The 21,716-nt window shown below is 36.3% G+C and overlaps 1 protein-coding gene across 4 annotated transcripts; it reads left to right on the top strand.

The window, feature by feature from the left end:
- Positions 1-512: 512 nt before the first annotated feature.
- Positions 513-21,401, top strand: dync1li1 (dynein, cytoplasmic 1, light intermediate chain 1). Of its 4 annotated transcripts, none has more exons than XM_084424043.1 (14): positions 513-681; positions 900-973; positions 2,913-3,029; positions 3,493-3,723; positions 3,933-4,093; positions 5,039-5,132; positions 6,756-6,891; positions 7,140-7,251; positions 7,352-7,411; positions 8,010-8,054; positions 8,315-8,405; positions 9,095-9,226; positions 14,766-14,784; positions 19,767-21,401. In XM_084424043.1, the coding sequence occupies exons 1-13, from the start codon at positions 578-580 to the stop codon at positions 14,771-14,773; spliced, it is 1,365 nt and encodes a 454-aa protein (XP_084280169.1). In that variant the 5' UTR covers positions 513-577; the 3' UTR covers positions 14,774-14,784; positions 19,767-21,401. The 4 variants fall into 4 exon arrangements, with proteins under 4 accessions (XP_084280169.1, XP_084280168.1, XP_084280167.1 ...); XM_084424042.1 differs by having other exon boundaries at positions 8,315-8,435; XM_084424041.1 differs by lacking the exon at positions 14,766-14,784 and having other exon boundaries at positions 19,767-21,400.
- Positions 21,402-21,716: the final 315 nt, after the last annotated feature.

Below are 21,716 nucleotides of genomic sequence, written 5' to 3'. Positions count from 1 at the left end.
TTGAAATTAAATGAATTGAGAGGCTTATATAATAATTTATCAAAAACTTTATTGTATTTCATTATTTTCATTTTTGTTCTATTTAATAACCACATTCAGTTATATTCTAAAGTAGCTATATAGCCTATGATAATATAGTAGGCCTATAATCATTCTATTCTATTCTATTCTATTCTATTCTATTCTATTCTATTCTATTCCATTCAACACTCTTCAAAATAAAGATTCCAAAGCATGCCATAGAAGAATCCTTTTGGGTTTCCCAAAGAACCTTTCAGTGTAAAGTTTATAAAAGACCCATTTATTTCTTAGTATGAAGAATATTTTTCATAATCTTTTTTTCCACTATTTTAATTCCACCTTTTGTGCAGTTGAAATGATCCATGGATGTTAAATGTTCTTTATATAGCCATAGCTGCTAATAAAGTAAGTAAAAAAGATTTGATTGTATTCTATGAATCTGAGCTTTGGGTCTGTGATTGCGGCTCGCAGTGGTCCACGCCCAGCAGAAAAGCAAAGCTCGGCTCTGCGCGACACATCCGGGGCTCATTCAGGGGTGTCACTCAAGCCTGCGAAGATGGCGACGACAGGCAGAAATACACTCCTATCGGTTAGCTCAAATGTAAATAACAGCATATCCGAAAGCCAAAACCCTGAGGAGGATGACGGACAGAATTTATGGTAGGCCTAGCCGGTTCTTTTATACCCCATTCAATCTCGGATGTTATGTGCAGAACGCGGCTTTAGGTGGCCCAGAGCCGCATGTGACAGTTGTTAGCCGCTAACTTGCAAATTGCCCCAGCCGGGCAGGTACACACAGGCCAGTCTGAATCAATGATCGCAGGGATGCAAAATGAATAAAGCAACGTGATTTAAACACTGTGTTCCTTTACGTTCAGGTCATCGATATTGAGTGAGGTGTCGACGCGATCTCGATCAAAATTGCCGTCAGGAAAGAATGTGGTGGTTATGGGTGGGTGTTTTTTTTCTTCTTGTCACACATAAATGCTGTTTCATGTCTGCTGTGCATCCTATTGACCTGCATCCAATCGTTCATTCATTATTATAAAAAAAAAAAAAAACATACAATGCTGACTGAATTGACGCTGCCGCTCGCTCGCTCTAATGGCACTGATGTTATTGTAAGTGTGCTGTTATTGTTAATGAGCGCACGTCATTGTCTCCACTCCACTCATCGCTGTCAGACACCGCGCGCACAAAAGACAATAGTGTCTGTCGCGTGAATTTTATATAAATAAACAGACATTTATTCCGTCTCAACGGTTTACATGCGTTACAGACTGTCGGTTTTGGTGAATAGAGATAATCCGCACTCTCGGACACGGGCTGTGTCTCAAACCCTATCGTGCAGCCTACCTAGACAGAATCATAGGTGTGTTCCGATGAACAAAATGCTGCACTCGAACCGTATGGGATACTAAAAAGGCTGTATGGGTGTAAATGATGCACATAAAGTGCTGTCTAGGCATCTATGATGGCTAAAAATGATGTCTAGGTAGGCAGCTCACTAGTTTTTGAGACGCAGCTAATGAATGGCTCATATTTGCTGCCTCGGTGGGTGCTCTTTACTCATAGGGCGCCAGACATGATACTGTCATCTCTGTTGAATATCTTCTAAAATATATATTTTTGTTAGTATAATTAATTATTATTTTAAGGACTGTTTTAACTATGCTCTGGGCATGTTTTTTCTTACCACCTTAAAGGGATAGTTCACCCAAAAATGAAAATTCTGTCATCATTTACTCACCCTCAAGTTGTTCCAAACCTGTATGAGTTTCTTTGTTCTGCTGAACACAAAGGAAGATATTTGGAAGAATGTTAGTAATCAAACAGATCTCGGTCCCCATTGACTTCCATAGTAGGAAAAAATATATACTATGGTAGTCAATGGGGACCGAGATCTGTTTGATTACAAACATTCTTCCAAATATCTTCCTTTCTGTTCAGCAGAACAAAAAAACTCATACAGGTTTGGAACAACTTGAGGGTGAGTAAATGATGACAGAATTTTCATTTTTGGGTGAACTATCCCTTTAAGATAATAATAATGTTTTATTAGTGAACTTTCTGGAGTTGTAATTTCAGTGTGCGGAGAGCAATCCTTTTTTGTTTTGTCTTTGACAAACACCTGAATTCACATTTTATTCTATTAAATTCACATTTATTTGTATAGCGCTTTTCACAATACACATTGTTTCATAGCAGCTTTACAGAAAATGCATGAGTCCACATTACAATGTAGATTGATCTGTTATCAGAGGTAACTGTGCAAGTTATGTATTTTAGAAATGTACGTACAAATCACACAGTTAGCTAAAAATTGATTAATTTAAGCAATGTGATTATTTAAGGCAGAAATAATGCTCATTGAAGTAATGAATATATGTTTGCTAACAAATGATTATGACATATAGAAAATTTTAGCATTATTCCATAAATTCTCCATCTAAATATAATAAAAAAATATATTAAGACATGTATTTAAGTAATATAGTACCAGCTGTTCAAATTATATAAAAAAAAACAGGAAATCATGATTTTTGCCTAAATCTCTGGTTAATTTCAGACCTTTGTTGTATGTTTTTTTTATGATTTACTTAAGGAGTTAACCTGTTAAATATTTTATTAGCAATCCAGAGTTACATGTCTCTGTTTTGACTTTGTAACAAAAGCTATAAAATTAAATCAGCCATTATAAAAGCACTGCAGCCATATGTACAATTTTCAATTCACTTGTTTTTTTCATTTGCATTTCTCTGCATGTTATTATAATAACAACAGTTAAGAGTAATGCAGCATGCTTACATATGTTTTTCAGAATCCAAAAGTATCTAAACTCCTAAATGTTTGATACAATTGCCTGCGTGTTAATCTGACTTGTTTTACAGGTGAGGTGGGGTCCGGTAAGACCACCCTGGTGGCCAAACTACAAGGTGTTGAAGAGTATATGAAGGGCCGGGGTTTAGAGTACCTGTATTTCAATGTTCACGATGATGATATTGATGGTAAGGATTAGACAGTCTACAGTTTGATATTGGCAATATATAGACAGTTTTTGATGTGTAATCTTAAATGACACTGAATTAAAGAAAGCTAGTTGTGATCCACTACAAACAATCAATAGCTTCTAACACTGCAGTATTTTGAAGCAAATGTTTTAGCAGTTAGTTAGTAAGTATTTAGTCATGTCCTCTATTGAAATGGGAAAGTGTTGGTTGTAAACAATAATAAATGCCCTAATTGAGCTCTGAGATCCCAAATTTATTGTGTCATTTTTTATTTCTTAATTTTGATGCACCATTATGCATGGTTTGTTTAAGTCAATCTAAAGTATAAATACTGTTACTGTTTTGCCAACTTAATTATCCAAGACATTATCTGTAACCTGTGAGTATAGAGGCAGCCTAACGACCAACATTAGGACATTCAAAACAGGCATGCTAAAGCTAACGAAACTCTTTTTGGCAGATCATGCACGGTGTAATGCATGGGTGCTGGATGGGGACCTGTACCACAAAGGCCTGCAGAAGTTCGCCGTATCGACGGAGAACCTGGAGGACTCGCTGGTTGTGTTTGTGGTGGATCTGTCCCGGCCCTGGCTGGCCATCGATTCGCTGCAGAAATGGGGCAGCGTGGTGAGGGATTTTGTGGACAAGCTCAGAGTTCCCCCTGAAACCATGAGAGAGCTGGAGCTCAGATGTGAGTAGCTTCTTTGTGTGTGCGTTGAGATTGTGAGCGTGTTCGCATGCCAAGTACCCTGTAAGAATGATCTAGTGTGCTGATGCATTTTGACCTGTGATGGTCCTTATAGATCGCTGCAGGCATTTCTTATACTTGCATGAATGAGTTTCCAGTTAGTAAATAACCTATAGTAAATGCAGTTAGAATGTGACTGTGTGTGCATGCAGTGACAAAGCAGTTCCAGGAGTATGTGGAACCAGGAAGTGACCTGGAGGCTGTGCCCCAGAGAAGGAATCCTGAGTCAGAGGAAGAGAGCGTCCTTCTACCGCTGGGAGATAACACACTCACACACAACCTGGGCCTGCCTATAGTGGTGGTCTGCACTAAGGTACACCTGCTGCCTCAAACTACTCCTAACATGTTATTAGATTGTATTTAAAAGAGCAGCTACAACACCGGATGCGTTCATACACTATCATTCAAAAGTTTGGGGGTGGTAACATTTTTAAAAATGGTTTTAAAAACGTATGCTTATTTGATTAAAATACAGTAAAAAATGTAATATTGTGAAATATTATTCGAATTTAAAATGTTATATATTTGAATATATATTTTAAACTAGCTGAATTTTCAGCAAGCATTACTCTAGTCTTCATTGTCATCGGAAATCATTCTAATATGCTGATCTGATTTGTTGCTCAAGAAAATTTTTTTATTAATATTGATGTTTAAAACAGTTGTGCTGCTTAATACTTTTGTGGAAATCTTTTTCAGGATTTAATTAAGATAAATGTTAAAAAGAACAGCATTTATAACATCCTTATAAATGTCTTTAATGTCACTTTTTGGGAATTTAATGCATCCTTGCTGAATAAAAAGATGAGTTTCTTAAAAAAAAAAAACTGACCCCAAACTTTTGAACACTATTGTATTTATATTATTAGCATAACAGTTTGAGTGAGGTTAACAGTTAACATTTTACCTTTTGTACATAGAAATTGACATGTTCAATGTCACAAATGTCATTGGTAAACTAGAAAGGGTGCAGAATTCTGTATATTTCTAATTCTTTTGCTTTTTCATTATTTAAAAATCTTGAAGCCTTTAGTTTATTACTTTGGATTTTGCCAATGTGCTCTCAGACTACTGGACCCCACGTATTTCAAAGAATATGATCATCTTGCCATTACTGTCCGTTGTTTACCAAGATGATTTTGCTTTTACTTTCACTATAAGCCCCAAATATATCAAGTTACAAAACAAGGATGGACTAAAATATTAATGGAGAATCCCTTTCATAATTCTTTCTCTCTCTCTCTTTCTTTCTCTGTAGTGTGATGCGATCAGCACTTTGGAGAAGGAGCACGATTATAAAGACGAGCACTTAGACTTCATCCAGTCTCACATTCGACGTTTCTGCTTGCAGTGTATCCTTGCACATCAGCACATCTAAACCAAAGATGTAATGACAATTATATTTCACTCTGCACATCTTAGTCATCTGATGGCCAGGCTATTTCCATGTTCAGTTTTATCTTTAAATGTCAGGAGTAGGGCAGTGTGATTAATCGTATTAATTAAATAATTAAAAATTTTTGTGCCACATTCCATCCAACGCACCTTCCTTTCCTTCACAGTGGTGCGCTTTCGTTCCTCCCTAAAACCTCAAACATGACATCCAAATCAGCCAAATAAGTTAGCGTTGTAAAATGCAGTCTACTGTTGCTAAACTACTGGATGTGTTTGATATTAAACAGTGTTATTAAAAGCAAAAAGAGACGCTGGCCCACAGACGGCTTTCTGCCGAACACTGATGAGCAAAAGGGCTTTGGATATGAGCCTAAATGTGTACACAAAAATGTCAAAATGCCTTTTTGGAGAGTATTCACGTAAACACAGTGGATTATGTGTTTACTAGTAAACGTACACAGTTGAGAAAGAAAACGCATGTGTAACAGTATGTTGGATCCGTGCATTAGCTCTTAAAGTGACAGCAGCCTAAAATACCTACTGCAGTATGTCATTGATAATCAAACAACAAACGACAAAGGAAAATCACTCACTAATCTTGACTGAATAACTTAAGTATAAGGATTAATCTGTATTTAATGTGTACAGTAAGACTATACAGTGTTATTTTACATTTGGTTATTCATTTTGTTGTTGTAGGGTATTATCTGAATACTGTTAGTACATTTTCCTGAAAAACACTGTTTATTTAATTTGTATTTTTGTTCTATTGTATTTATTTGTCTGTTTTGTTTGGAATTAGTTTTTGTTCTTATTGTATTGCTGACTGTTTACTTGTCTTATGTAATTATTTTGAGGATCTTTTACTTGCATTAGTTAACCTAGAAGTATCGATCAATTTGAAATTTCACTGATATTGAAAATGACTGATATCGCGAAATAAGACTTGGATCATATCGCCCACCAATAATCGTGATTTCAATATTGACCAAAACTACTTTTTGTTATGATTTTTGCCATAATTAAGCATTCCTCGTCAGAAGTGTACATTTGTGTGCATCTGAATACAACAACAGGGGCTGCACAGATAGATGTTCTGCATCTTAAATTCACCATAAAATCAACGTTTACAATTCTTATTTTTTTGTGCTTATTATAAATGATTTATCCGTGCACATCATTATTTAAAAAAAAATTCATATGCCTTTGTAGTCTTTAATCAAAAACATCTATATATCCTCCACAACTGACTGCAAACTGACATTCAGATCTGCCTCAATTTAGTTAGCAACACCCAACTTCCTACGATCCAATCAGTTCCCGAAAGACGAAATCAAATCCCACCCTACATTTTTCTCATTCCAGAAGTCGTTTCACTCAGATATACAGGGAAGTACAGAGTATGACAACTTTTGTTTCATGTCGACTTCAATGTCTTTTTTAACAGTAGAGGACGGTAACATGATCAGCTGACCTGCCATAATGGCCGCTTTCCAAAAAATCTGTACAAATAGGGAGAGTCTTGTTTCTGCTTAAATGTAACCTCATCTTGTTTTTCTCCTTCACAAGTGACCTTTCAGATGGGGCAGCACTACTCTACACATCTATGAAGGAGAACAAAAATCTAGATTTGTTATACAAATACCTTGTTCACAGGTTATACGGCTTTCCCTTCAACATCCCAGCTCAGGTGGTAGAGAAAGACTCTGTGTTTATGTAAGTAGTTGGATGTCAAGAAACATGTACATTTTTATTTTACTACTAAAGTCTGCACATGGAATCAAAATCAATTGCAAATTGTTTTATAATCTTTGTTATGTAAAAAACAATGTAATAAATGTTTTTTTATTAATATATATATATTTTCGTTCACCTGGAATATATCAGATTATTGGTGTAAAATTGGCTGTCATTCAAATGTTTCTTTAAATGGTAAATGTATATTATCTGTGTCTCACTTTCAGTCCGTCAGGATGGGACAATGAAAAAAAGATCGCCATTCTGCATGAAAACTTCCAGTCAGTAAAAGCAGAAGACAACTTTGAAGATGTAATAGTGAAACCTCCAATTAGAAAGGTAAAGGCTCGGTCCTAATTAGAGCTTTGCCAGTGTTTGTGCAATTAGCTATTGAGTCTCTCTTTCCTAGTGACTGCTCATTTCTGACATGTCTTTCTAGTTTGTACATGAGAAGGAAGTTCAAGCTGAAGATGACCAAGTTTTTCTACTAAAGTTGCAGGTAATTGCTAAAAAAAAATCTTGATTTATTCTCCAAAGTGCCTGGGTGGTGTTATGTTTTATTCTTAAACTTGTAATTGTATACATAGATTACCATTCAAAAGTTCTGGGATTTTTTTTTTTTTAAATGGTAATATTGTGAAGTATTATTTCAATTTAAAATAACTTCTATTTTAATGTATTTAAAAATATATATAATTTTCTCCTGTAATGGCACACACGCATGTTTACTTAGCTATCTAAATGGGGACATTCCATAGACTTAATTGCATTTTTATATTTTTAAAAAACCTTTAATAACTTTTTATATTTTTAATTACTATTTTTTTTATACCAGATTTACAAATGAGGAAGTCCCTAAAGGGAGGTTTTTGGAGATTTTGTCAGGTTTTGGTCACTTCTGGGTGCAAATTTGTACACACACAGACATTACCCAAATGTAATTTCCCTGTCTAAAATGAAATGTGGCATAAAGTGAGATTCAGTGAGACTGTAGCTAGTCTAGTAAACAGAAGTTTTGTTAGTGATGCATGAAACTTGTTTGTCAAACTAATCATTACCAAACAGGATAGAAATTTCTGTCTTTGTTCTGTTCTCAGTCTCTGTTATCTAAACAGCCTCCAGTCAGTGCCGGAAGACCAGTGGTGAGTGTTTTACATGCGCTCCATTTACATTTCAGCCCACTGTGTTACTCAATGTTGAATCATGCTTTGGGTGGAGACCTTTTCTGCTGCAAGACATTTACATGTATTAATTTCGCAGACACTTTTATCTAAAGCAATTTAAGTAAAGATCCATTCTAATTATTGCACACTGTTTGCATGTGACTACAGATTTACTCCTTTAGTTAATTTTTCTTATTATAAAGTTTTATAATCCTAAAAGATTTCTGTATGTGTAATAGGACCCAACAAACAGAGCTCCCACCGGCTCACCAAGGACGACCAACCGTTCAGCGGCGGCTAATGTGGCAAACGTCATGCCCATGCAATCAGGTACCAAGAAGATTGATCCCAACATGAAAGGTGTGTATAAGAACACTGTATTCAGGATGCATGCCTCCGTCTTCTCTCTACCTTTCTCTCTCTTTCCTTCTCTATCCCGCTCTCTATTTTCTCTCCTCGGCTGCATCTTTCCAACTTTGGGAGCAAGAGCTTTTGGAGTCACACCTTTCTACTTCCTGGGCATTTATTTTTTCAAGTCCTTGGAACTGGTTTCCTGGTTTTCATCACCCTCTCATCTTGGGAAAAAAAGTAACATTTGACCTTCAACATGAGATCCCATCCTCTTTTTTTTTTTGTGGCAAAGCTTATTTATTTAGCTTTATGGGAAAAACGTTAGTTTGTTTTGGTCCGCAGTGATCATGAATACACTTTCAGTGTCTCCAGAGATTGTGTTTCAGGATCTCTTCCTGTATGCAGATAAGGAGGACTCTACTCTCATGGTTTTAGATCATAGGAACATTGCTGCCATGTTTGGAGAGGATTAGAAAAGCTTGTTGGGATTAAAGCTTGTTTCCTTGCTGAATTTCTCTAAGACTTTCATTTTGACTTCACCTCCTTTAAACACATTTTTAATTCCAACTTAGGGTTGGTACATATTACTGTTTTGCACTGATCTGAAACTAGTTTAGGCTAGTTTCAGCTTGTATAATTGTGCTAATTATTGTCATTTTTCATGACAGGAGGTCAGACAAGTGAGGGTGTGCTGGCTAACTTCTTCAACAGTCTGTTGACTAAGAAAGCAGGCTCACCCGGCCCAGGCGGCCAACCTACAGGAGGAGGGAGCAACACACCAGGAACAGTCCGCAAGTCAGGTGAGGGATCCTTCTTGACACTATATCACTCACACATTCATATAAATGTCCACTATCATGGTATATATTTGAAGTGTTTTGACTTTTTGTATTTCAACAACAGAAAATTGTGGATAAAACCTGTTTTGCATGGTACGCAGCGGGACGTGTTGTCGTGCATGGTTCCTAGCATTACCACCATGCTGGATTAAACAATTGTATGTTTCGTGACATCATTAGCTATGTTTCCATCCAAAGTTGTGAATTTAACTTATGCACTTAATTGAAATATTGCATAAAACATTTGCAAATAAAGCACCGTTTCTATTCCATGCGTTCAAGAGAACAAAATCTTGGAAATTGGCACAAAATATCTGTAATAAAAATGGAAGTTGTTGCAATTGGAGAAGCCCGGCTCTTATGTCCTACATCATAATTGACTTGCGCCTCAGAGTGTGCAGATGAAACGCAATAAATGGCGTCATGTTATCTTGCGTTCAGATGCCTGATTTTTGTAAATGCTGTCATGTGAGACAGTTCTGGGAGGTCATTATTCCAAATAATTTTGATGGGAGACTTTGGCTTTGGCATTTCAAATGAGTTAATACAACATTTGAGATTCTCTGCAATGAAACTAATCCGGTTACTCCAGTTATTTATTCACATCCTCTGTTGAGGCAAAATCACCCGAGTTTTTTTTTTTGTGTGTATTGAGGGATTTATTTGGTAAATGTGTTTCCATCGTAGTTTATGCTCATGTCTTCTTATCGGATAAAAAAAAAAAAGAAGCACAACCGACTCAATTATTTCCACCCAGCGTTATATCCCAAACATTTGCATAGTTGGATGGAAACTTGGCTAATGAACAGTCAGAGAGGATTTACGCTACCGTCCAAAAGTTTGGGGTCGGTAAGGTTTTTTAAAGTAATTTAATGCATCCTTGCTGAATAAAAGTATTGGGTCATTCTGTCAAATCAACCAAATTTCAGAAACTTCCCTGGCACAAATGTTTTATTTTGTTGATATTTTTTCTGAAGAAAGACAAACATTTTAATTAATCTTAATTTTCTTAATATGATTTTACATTCTGGTTCTTTAGCAACTTTTCTTTTGGTATCTTCATTTTGAAGGCCTTGTATGGTTTAATTCCACAGATATTGGGATCTTATAGCTCCAAGCATAAATTGTTCAATTGTACACCTTTTCAATGGTCGAAAACTAAATCTGAGTCACTTTGCTTACAGCTGATACTTATTGTATTTAAAGGGGAATGTCTGAAGAATTAATAATATTGAAACCTGAAATGTAGCTTGTTTCCCTTTATCAAAACAATTGCACGTTATAGAACATACCCGTCTGAGTGCCAAAATACACTGAAAGTTGTTCTCAGTAGTCTGAAACCAATTGAAATATTGAATCTTATGAACAGAGATATTTGGAAGAAGGGGTTTTGTTCATTTAAACAGCTTCTGAAGATAGCAAGAGTTGAAATATGCAGTATCGTACCTAGATGTTTGAAACAATTTCATGCCTCCTAGGAAAGTGTGTTTGCTCTCCTCTCACATTGTATTCACATCAATAAACCAAGATTTGCCTCACCTGGATTGTTTAAGTATTACAATTTCCTATTGTTATAACATGTGAAGCATAGTCATAAATCGATTAGCATCCACTGCTATGGGGCATATTTGGAGGAATCACTGACAATACCTCAAACTTAAAAACATTTAAGGGCTCTCCTCTCACACTTGAAATGGTTCACCTTGGGTAATTCTAAACCCTGGGTTAATGTAATCGGTTTCACAGACAAGGCTAAAGCTTGTCCCAGACTAAAATGCTGTTTTAACTGAAAGCAACTTGCACTGACATATCTTAAAATATCTCAGTGCCATTGTTTGGTCTCAAGATGCACACCAGTAATGTTTATTTCCTAAGACTTATATATAAAGGCTACTTAAATGCCCCAATTGAACTAAGGCCTAATCCTGGCTTAGTCTAAGCCCTGTATGGCCCTTATTTTGTGTTTCACACTGCTCATACTTTACCTAGAGTTAGCAATTAATCATGGTTATTCATAATCTGACATGTCACTCTATACATTCCTAAACCCTGGGTTACTGTTCTTATTTGCATATATCGCGGTGTCAACAGCCATGACTGGATAAACACAAGTCACATTTGGTTTTCAACCACTGAAAAAGGGTAAAATTCCACAATTTGGATATGGAGCCGCATTGAGATCCCAATACCTCTGGGGTTGATCCATATAGCCTTAAAAATGGAGATTCCAAAAGAACCATTTCGTAGGAAACAGAATCTAAAATCATATTAAGATATCTTCAATACTTCTTTAGTTACAGGCAGGCAAACTTTGTAAAAAAAATAAAATAATTGCCACTCAGGCAGGTATGTTATATGCAATTGTTTTGATAAAGGGAAACAAAATATATTCTACTTTCAATATTACTGGTTCTTCAGAGATTCTTCTTGTAATACAATAGATTTGGGCTATATGCAAAGTGACCCATATTTGGATTTCAACCATTGAAAATGGGTAAAGTTCAACAATTTGAATATGGTCATAATTGGGAACCCCATATCTCTGGGATTGAACCATATGGCCTTAAAATTAAGATGCCAAAAGAGAAGTTTATTAGGAACAAAAATCTAAATTAAGATATTTTTTATATATCTTGAGTTACAGAACACAAACTTTGGAAAAATAAAATTTATAGTACTCAGACTGGTATGTTTTATGCAATTGTTTTTGGAAACAAGACACATTTGTAGTTTGAACACGATTTGTTTCTTCAGACATTTCTCTTTAAAAGAAAAAAATTATCAGCTATATGCAAAGTGGCACACTTTTAGTTTTTGAAGATACATTGAAATCCCCATTTCTCTGGAAATTAACCATATAGGGCCTAAAACAAAAAGTACTTTTCCAATTTTTGAACTATTGGCATATAATGCTGCTGTAATGATGCTACCATCTTTCTAAAGTAATTTTTATCCCCCTGTAATCCAAATCTCAGGTCAAAATACTGGATTACTTGGTAAATGGTTATCCATGACATTTAATATTATATTTAATATACTTCACCAGAAAAGAAATGATCAAAAAATAATAATAATAATAATAATAATAATTAGTCGGGGACCTCTGGTTAACAGGACATGAAATGACCTTGTTCATTTCTTTCCAAAAAAATCTTGCTGACCCCAAACTTCTGAACAGTAGCATACAAATCAAATGACATTTTAAAATTATAATTATCGCCATGATTTTTGTCTCGTTTTCTTTATTGTTTGCAAAATCAGAATCCATAATGAACTTTATTGTCAGTAATTTTGTTGACAAGTTTAAAAGTGCGGTCACATTTTGGTTAAATTTTGCAGGGAAAAAAGGCTCAATGTCTGTTTCCAATAGTGTAGCGATGTATGGAGCACAGCTCACACAGAAGTCACTTTCAAACCAACCAGTTTTCTGTTGGTCAGTGCGGCAAATAAAGGGATCAAACTGTTGTTAAATCTGCATGGGGAAGTCTTTCGTGCTCTCGCAATTCCAGATTGCATGTTTTTTATTTTTATGGAAATGACTGGATTTTGTTAACAAAAAAATCACAGATCAACTGAAAATGTGACTGTACCATAAGACTGAATATGGTCATGAACATTGGAACATGGAGGGGAACATAAATAATATATTATATGGAGAATAAAATTGTGTTTTTTTCATTAGTCCTACACTCACCTAAAGGATTATTAGGAACACCTGTTCAATTTCTCATTAATGCAATTATCTAATCAACCAATCACATGGCAGTTGCTTCAATGCATTTAGGGGTGTGGTCCTGGTCAAGACAATCTCCTGAACTCCAAACTGAATGTCAGAATGGGAAAGAAAGGTGATTTAAGCTATTTTGAGCGTGGCATGGTTGTTGGTGCCAGACGGGCCGGTCTGAGTATTTCACAATCTGCTCAGTTACTGGGATTTTAACGCACAACCATTTATGGGGTTTACAAAGAATGGTGTGAAAAGGGAAAAACATCCAGTATGCGGCAGTCCTGTGGGCAAAAATGCCTTGTTGATGCTAGAGGTCAGAGGAGAATGGGCCGACTGATTCAAGCTGATAGAAGAGCAACTTTGACTGAAATAACCACTCGTTACAACCGAGGTATGCAGCAAAGCATTTGTGAAGCCACAACACGCACAACCTTGAGGCGGATGGGCTACAACAGCAGAAGACCCCACCGGGTACCACTCATCTCCACTACAAATAGGAAAAAGAGGCTACAATTTGCACAAGCTCACCAAAATTGGACAGTTGAAGACTGGAAAAATGTTGCCTGGTCTGATGAGTCTCGGTTTCTGTTGAGACATTCAGATGGTAGAGTCAGAATTTGGCGTAAACAGAATGAGAACATGGATCCATCATGCCTTGTTACCACTGTGCAGGCTGGTGGTGGTGGTGTAATGGTGTGGGGGATGTTTTCTTGGCACACTTTAGGCCCCTTAGTGCCAATTGGGCATCGTTTAAATGCCACGGCCTACCTGAGCATTGTTTCTGACCATGTCCATCCTTTTATGACCACCATGTACCCATCCTCTGATGGCTACTTCCAGCATGATAATGCACCATGTCACAAAGCTCGAATCATTTCAAATTGGTTTCTTGAACATGACAATGAGTTCACTGTACTAAAATGGCCCCCACAGTCACCAGATCTCAACCCAATAGAGCATCTTTGGGATGTGGTGGAACGGGAGCTTCGTGCCCTGGATGTGCATCTCCATCAACTGCAAGATGCTATCCTATCAATATGGGCCAACATTTCTAAAGAATGCTTTCAGCACCTTGTTGAATCAATGCCACGTAGAATTAAGGCAGTTCTGAAGGTGAAAGGGGGTCAAACACAGTATTAGTATGGTGTTTCTAATAATCCTTTAGGTGAGTGTATTTTTCTTATTGACTTTAATTTACATGCAACACAGAATACGGTATATACAGAAATCACCTAATTCAAGGATTCAGCTAAAGCAATAGTGGGCATCGTTGTGCAGGCGTTGAGACATTCAACAATCCCTCAGTGGAGACAATCTAATCACATACCTTGTAAAATGACCTTTACAACTACTTAATTTGATGAATTTCACTCAAATAGATGATACAAAATTACAAATTGTACTTTGGCCTGTTTTTGAGAATCTCTGCCATTTTTCAACATTAATTTTATAAAAGCAGTATTGTGACCATGTCAACTTGGAGTGTTTTAGTCTTTAAAGATTGAGAGTCATGGCTTCAAAATGAGAAATATCTCCCTAAAGACCCACCTCATATGAAACACATCCCTCAGAAAGAGTTATGTTGACACAGTAGATGATAGAATCTTGAAGTTGCAAATGAAGGAACAGGTCTGTCAGATTATCTTCAAAACACTTCAAATCTTGTCTTGTTCATGTTGTCACTTAAGTTTGTCCCGTTCTCCCTTTTTGTTTGTTTGTCATTATATTGTCCTCATCACCCTCCTCTCCTGTACCTTTATCCTCCCATCCCAGATCTCTGACATCAGCGACGGTAAAATAAATATATTTGATAAAATCTCCTCTGCATGTGCAGCTAAAAACCCAGCTAATCATTCAAGCTAAAATGTTAACCTCTTTGTTCATCAGATTACTAATAACCCAGTAATCTATCCCAACATGCAACAGAGCAAATTAGCAAATATGCAACCTCCTTAAATGGATGAAATTGTCATCTCTTACTCACCCTCATGTTGTTCCAAACCTGTATGATATACTTTCTTTTGTGGAACACTTTGAAAATGACTTTTGTTGTCCATACAATTAAAGTTAAGGGAGTTCATTGTTGTTTAGGGCTTTCATTATATGGACAAAAACAGTTAAAACACTCTTCAAAAATATCTTCTTTTGTGTCCCAAGAAGGACTTTTTTTTAATGAATTATTACTTTGAACGTTAAAATGGAACAAGAGCTTAAGTAATACGAGTAAAACAATTAAACAACAATAGTTTGGGCTGAATTATTGACAGTAAACGCATATGTTTAACATGCTCACTAAGGGTTTGTACAGATTTAGCATTCAACTTTCAGGCTTTAAAACTAACACAGCTAACGCAGTCATTTTACGGCACACGCTATTGTGTTCTTTCATATTATGCTTCTGCATCTTGGTTTGTTTTTGAACCCATAATGCAGCTTGGTTTTATGGGAGTGTATTAAAGGTAAAGTACGTCTTTGGTGACAGTGACCTCATCATCATCTCTGCCCTGATTTTCTTTCTGTTACTATGTGTAAGTCTATCTGTAATAGTTTTTTGAAACCTTTTTTCCCTTTCGTACGTATGTATGAATGAGTGAGCAACAACATTCGTGTGCACTATGTTCACCAGTCATGAAATTTAACCCCTTCAAACTGTCTTTCATCATGTGTGTTAGCCAGGGGATGTTGGCCACGCTAAGGTGTGTGTTAGGCTACTTTCCCTCACTTCCTTTTGCTTTAACCATTGCTGCATCTCCCTTTTTTATGACAGCTATGAATTTCTTTTAGCACTTTTACACACTTGAGCATGTTTAACTTTGGCATGTGTTATACATTCACTGTCCTTCTCGTTTCGGGCCCCTCATCTTGCTCCTTTGTTATTAACGCTGTCTGTCAACACTTATTAACACTTAGTTTCAAATTACACAATGCAAAGCCTCCTAATAATCACTGCATGAAGCTTCATTAAATCCATAGGTTATCGTTAAATTTGGCATGTTTTTCTGATTACAAGGTCCTGGCATTTTCTGCTACTACTACTCAGTGTATCTAATTGAAAAGTAAATGGTAACACTTTACAATAAGGTTTTATTTGTTAACATTAGTTAACTACATTAGTTAACATTAACTAATAATGAACTAACTAAAATGAATAAATGCTGTAGAAGTGCAATGTTAATTTCAACACAATTTCAAATTCAACTTTTGTTAACATTTAGTTAATGCACTGTGAACTAACATGAACAAACAATGAACAACTATTGTATTAACATTAACAAAGATTAACAAATACAGTAACAAATGTATTGCTTATGGTTAGTTAATACATTAACTAATGTTAACAAATTAAACCTTATTGTAGTGTTACCATGTAAATTATATGCAACAATAATAATAGTTTTTAAAAGAAATCTCTTACGCTTAAGGCTGCATTTATTTGATCAAAAAATACAGTAATATTGTGAAACAAAAGCTGAGTTTTCAGCTTCACTACTACAGTTCTCAGTGTCAGATGGTCCTTCAGAAATCATTTGCTGATTTGCTGCTAAAGAAACAAGTCTTATTATTCTCAATGTTGAAAACAGTTGTGCTACTTAATATTTATGTGGAAACCATGATGTTTTTTTTTAAGGATCCTTTGATTAAAAGTTTAAAGTTTAAAAGAACAGCATTTAGTTGAAATAATAATTTGTCACTTTTGATCAATATATTGCATTCTTGTGGAAGTAAAGTATTAATTTCTGTAAAAAAACAACAACCTTACTGGCCCACACTTTTGAATGGTACTGTATATTTTCTTTAGCTAATTTTACCCGCGGTTAAGTTTGTCTTTAGACGAGGTCACACTAGGCTTTGTGCATGCAAAATTACTTCTGACCCGCAACACTGCAAAACATGCAGCTTTTAAGTTTGTGTTCATCCAACCGGTCAGTCTGTGACATTAAGATGGTCTGTTGGTCAAATGTCTTTAGTTATGCTTCAGACATCAGTTTGGTTCAGAAAGGTTCAAACATTCAAACGTATTTGTATATTCTTGCATTTCCGGTTGCTTGCATTCACATGCATATGAATAGTGAATGACACAAAGACTAGTGTGACCACACTTTTTCTTAGTTGCACTATATATTGAAGCAGAAAACTGTTGCTCAAACAGTAGAGCATGGCACTTTATAGATTCCCAGGGAATCAGTCATGGGTTTGATTCCCAGAGAATGCATAAACTGATAAATGGAAGTCACTTTGGACTTTGCCAAATGTGTTAATGTAGATGACAATAAGTAAATGTTGCGTTCCGGCACTGTAAAGGTGAAGAATTATGTCAAAACTAAGATCAAGCAAATTAAATCCTGTAAGGTACCATCCACAATTGCTGCAGGGCTAATTGTTAGCACATAATTAGCAAACCTCAAGCACGAAGTATACTTTGTTTTTTTACTTGCACGCTAGTGTATGCGTATAGTCAAACACATAGCCTTTCATATTTGATATTGTGCGAGAACGCAGGCCGTCGACACGTGCTCTGGAAAGTTTCATCTTTGTCCAGTGACTGCGCTATTTTTCTCCAGAAGTTATGACTGCTAAAAATGTCTTTGAATTCTTTTAAACTAAAGTTGTGGCTATCTCATAACCCCCTCACACAAGCGCCTGTCAATGCGGGCATCTGTTGTTGTTCCGTCTCTTTAGTCTCGATTTCTACTTGAAACAATGGCCTAGCAGTGTTGCCAGCCCAAAAGATTACCAAAACCCGCCCACTCCAAGAAAATTCAACAACAAAAGATTAACAACAACAACAAGAATGCGCTTACCTTGTGTTCAGACAGAACTACAGTACGTCTATGTACGTGAAGTACATAATGTAGAGCATAATGGAGAACTTTGCACAATCAAAACTGAGTATACGAGTACAGCCTGGATGGTTCAAAAAGATATCCTGATGCTGGACAGATTTCGATTAAATCATTAAATTTTTTACAACGAGCCTTCGAGTCATCTCGCACCACAAGTGTAATTCACATTTTGAGTCGAGTCACTTTCCCACTCTACCGTGCAACTTATATTTAGGCCACTTTTGCTTTGCGATCGCTTGAATATACAGCTACATGTTAAAAATCTGGTTCCTTGTTGTGCCAAAACCCTGTCATCACATCTCACCAACATAAGACAGTAAGTTGATTGACAGGTCTCCCTTACCTGGCCCTGATTGGTTAAACTGAACCAATAAGGAAAATGTGTTGACTGCACTATGCATTATTTTTCAGTGATACTTTATTATTCACGTGTTCGAAAGTATTAAAATAAAATGACTACACATAAGACACAATAATAAATAAAAAACATCTAAAAACGCAGCTGCTCAGGCTGGTTTTTATTTTAAAAAGCGGCGCAAATTTTGTCCACCCGCCCAATGTCTTTTTCTCTGGTCCAACCCGAGCGAAAGAAGCCCAGTTGGGCAGGAACCTGGCCAATTGGGCAACACTGCGGCCCGGATCGGTTTTGCCACCTTGTGGAACAACTGATGAGTGCAAAACAAATTCAATTCGCATGTGCAGAAGTACGCACATTTACAAAAATTGGGTTTCGTGCGTACTATTATGGTGACAAAATATGCGTCACGCACTCTGTATGCAGACCGTCGTGTACGTATAAAGGCCGATGTATACTTTGGGCTTAAGATACAATAAGCCTTCAAACAGTGATAACAACTGAAGATCTCAGCATTGTGAATTGTACCTTTTAAAGCCCTAGATAGATCAATTTCTATTCAAAATAAGTCTGTTTGTAAAAGTTTTCATTGCATGCTTAATGTTATTGTGTTGGCTGAATGTTCCTTAATTTTTTTTTTTTTTTTTTTTTTCATTTCAGCTTTCAGGCTGAATGCGTGTGTGAGTCTGTGTGAAGGTTCATTGACAGTCTTTCATCTCCATTCATTCCATCTTTATGTATTTACTTTTCTCTTTCAAGCTCCAAAAAACTTTTTAATTCCAAAATCTTATTTCTGATCTTTCTGCTTAACATTGATCAATTAGAAAGCAATGGCTCACAGACTCATAAACACTGACACGCAATAGGTTTTAAGTGTATTGCCATCCCTTGTCACTGATTAAGGAATATTCTGGGTACAATACAAGTTAATCTCAATTGGCAGCACTTGTGGCATAATGTTTATTTCCACAAAAAATTGTCCCCTCTTCAAGCCAAAACCTGGGATACACTGAGGCACTTACAATGGAAGTTAATGGGGGCGATGTGTAGTATAATCAAAAGACGTAAACAATGTACATTAACATAAAAACATGGGGGAAAAAAAAATCTTACCAAGCTTTTCTGATTTTGTTAAACTGTCCAATTTTACAACTTTTTTCCCCATAACAATGTAATGCCTAAAACCATACAATTTATTTAAACAGCTTTATGGCTAAAATAAAAGGTTTAACAGAAGAAAAATTGTGTTTTTTTAAAATCATCATTATATTTATAAACATAATTTCTGCCTTTAAATTCTCCAAGAATTGGCCCCATTTACTTCCATTATAAGATCATCACCGTAACCATGATTGTTACCAAAAATTCAATTACAAAATATATATATTTGTGTGTGTGTTTATTTTTTGTTGTAATTAACATTATGTCACACATGCTGCAGATGGAGCTTAACTTGTATTGAACCCAGAATCTTCTTTTAAAGCTTTGGTTAATACTGTTTCCAAATAACGTGATATGAAATGTGGTCAGTGTACTCGTATTAATTCTATCTGATTTTATCTTGTTTGTTCACAGGCTCCAAGTTGGGGTTGACAGATGTCCAGGCTGAGCTAGACCGGATCTCCAATAAATCAGACCTGGACTCCTCAGCCCCTAACGCCACCACACCCCCTGCCGAAAATGACGAATCCTGAACGAGAGGCGGGGATTACTCACGGGCAAGCCCCTCCCCCTTTACACTGCTATCTCTGCCCCCCCTGAACCTGCCTCCCTTCTGCCACCCCTCCTCCCTTCCTCTCCCTCACTCTTTCTCTTGATCTTGTTCAGAAGGGGGATTTATTCCTGTTTATTACTTGTAAGGCCAGTGACTTGAAGCTGCATGTCGGACAAATTGCGATTGCTATGTCTGTCTCCACACACACGCACACATGTACAGCAGACAGGTCCGTAAATAACCACAGAGGCAGGGTTGTCATAAAAAGAAGGACACTAGATCAGCGTTCGACACTAAAGGAGAGGCTTAAATGGAGATGTAGAGCCAAGTCTGCATTAGAAAATGAAGGTTTTTTTTGAACGTAGGTGTATCTGTATGCAAGTTAGACTTTTCTTTGGCTTTTGGTAATGAATTAACTTATATGAAGGATCCTGTTCATCTAGAGTAAAAATCAGTCAGCTTCTGTTAAAAAAAACGCACGTTTTTCCTTGTCTAATCTGAACAAAAAAATCAAATTAAAATAAAGGGAAGCAGCACATTTCAGTCAGAGTGACAATTCAATCAAATGATTCATTAGATATGGTCACCTTGTGTTGGTGTTTTCATTAAATGGTCATCTTTAGCACTCTTAATATCTGCCCTATTCTAAAGTGTATCGATCACAGGACCAGAACAAACATACTGACATGATTTCAATGCTTTAGAATATTCATAACCCCTTTTTTTTGCTGCTGAGAAACTGTCAACAGAGTCACCAAGTCTGATTCGTCACCTGTGATCTGTTGCATACAAAAAGTTTCTAAATATTGCACTATTATACAATATTAGGCTATGACACTGAAAATAATCACTTACAATGCTGATTGTAGCAAAATAGTACACTTAACTGGAGAGCGAGAGAGTTTTTAGATTAGACATGGTTTATGAAGTCGTCTGTGTAACTGCTGAGCAAGACTGTTGATGGGACTGACAACTATGTCCATTGTAAAAAAAAAAAAATTTGTTTGTTGTTTTCTATGTTCTTAAGAGCTTGAAAATTGGATGTTTCTGTGTATGTCTGTTTTCATCTCTCAACTACAGCCAGTTATGGCACTGTTTATTAATGGATGCACTAGAGATCATGCAAACAAGATCAGTATTACTGTCTTTACATTGGTGTGTGTCTGAGTGTGTGTGCGGGAGTTGAGCAAAATTCAGCCGGATTTGTCTGTTTAGAGACTTTAACAGCTAGAAATTAGTAGTGGGAAGGGAAGGGCGAGGCAGAGGTGGCAGGGCAGGTGAGATCTCAGAACACGCTCACCTGCATGTACAGTCATCAACCAAACTTCTTACGAGAGGGAGGGGGGGCGGGGTGGATAAACATACGCTATTATGGTCCTGTAATTTCACAAGATGTAGTGATGTTTCTCTGGATCAGGTCTGTAATCATTCAATTAAAGTTGTATTTATTGGGAATGGTTGCTGTCTTTGTTCTTTTGTGGGGGTGGAGAGAGATAGGAACCTGCGTTTCGACACAGGAAGTCTGTGATCTCAGCAAAAAAAAAGAAAAAAAGAAGTTCTTATTTGGAACAGTTTACTCAATGCTGAAATGAGATCAACATATTTACAAGTTTGTTGTTTTTTCCAAAAAAAAGCATTGGACAAACTCTAGATTTGGCCCCAAACCAACAAAAATAAACAAAAGTGCTCAAAGAAATACTAATAATAAATTAGTAAAGAAGTGATTAACAAAACAATGTTGAGACTTAATTAAGATTAAAATTCTATATAAATCTTTAATAAATTGACAATTATTAGCAGGTATTATAATA

This window comes from Rutilus rutilus (assembly GCF_951802725.1).
Source record: "Rutilus rutilus genome assembly, chromosome: 11".
Lineage (NCBI taxonomy): Eukaryota > Metazoa > Chordata > Actinopteri > Cypriniformes > Leuciscidae > Rutilus > Rutilus rutilus.
The sequence above is the reverse complement of the archived record's forward strand: the minus strand, read 5'-3'. Positions and strand labels throughout refer to the sequence as shown.

Bases quoted from the DNA above. Each gene is read 5' to 3' on its own strand.
- dync1li1 (XM_084424040.1), top strand. From the start codon at position 578: ATGGCGACGACAGGCAGAAATACACTCCTATCGGTTAGCTCAAATGTA. The intron at 5,133-6,755 runs GTATCCTTGCAC...GTGACCTTTCAG, and splicing joins TCGACGTTTCTGCTTGCAGT to ATGGGGCAGCACTACTCTAC. The intron at 7,252-7,351 runs GTAAAGGCTCGG...ATGTCTTTCTAG, and splicing joins TGAAACCTCCAATTAGAAAG to TTTGTACATGAGAAGGAAGT.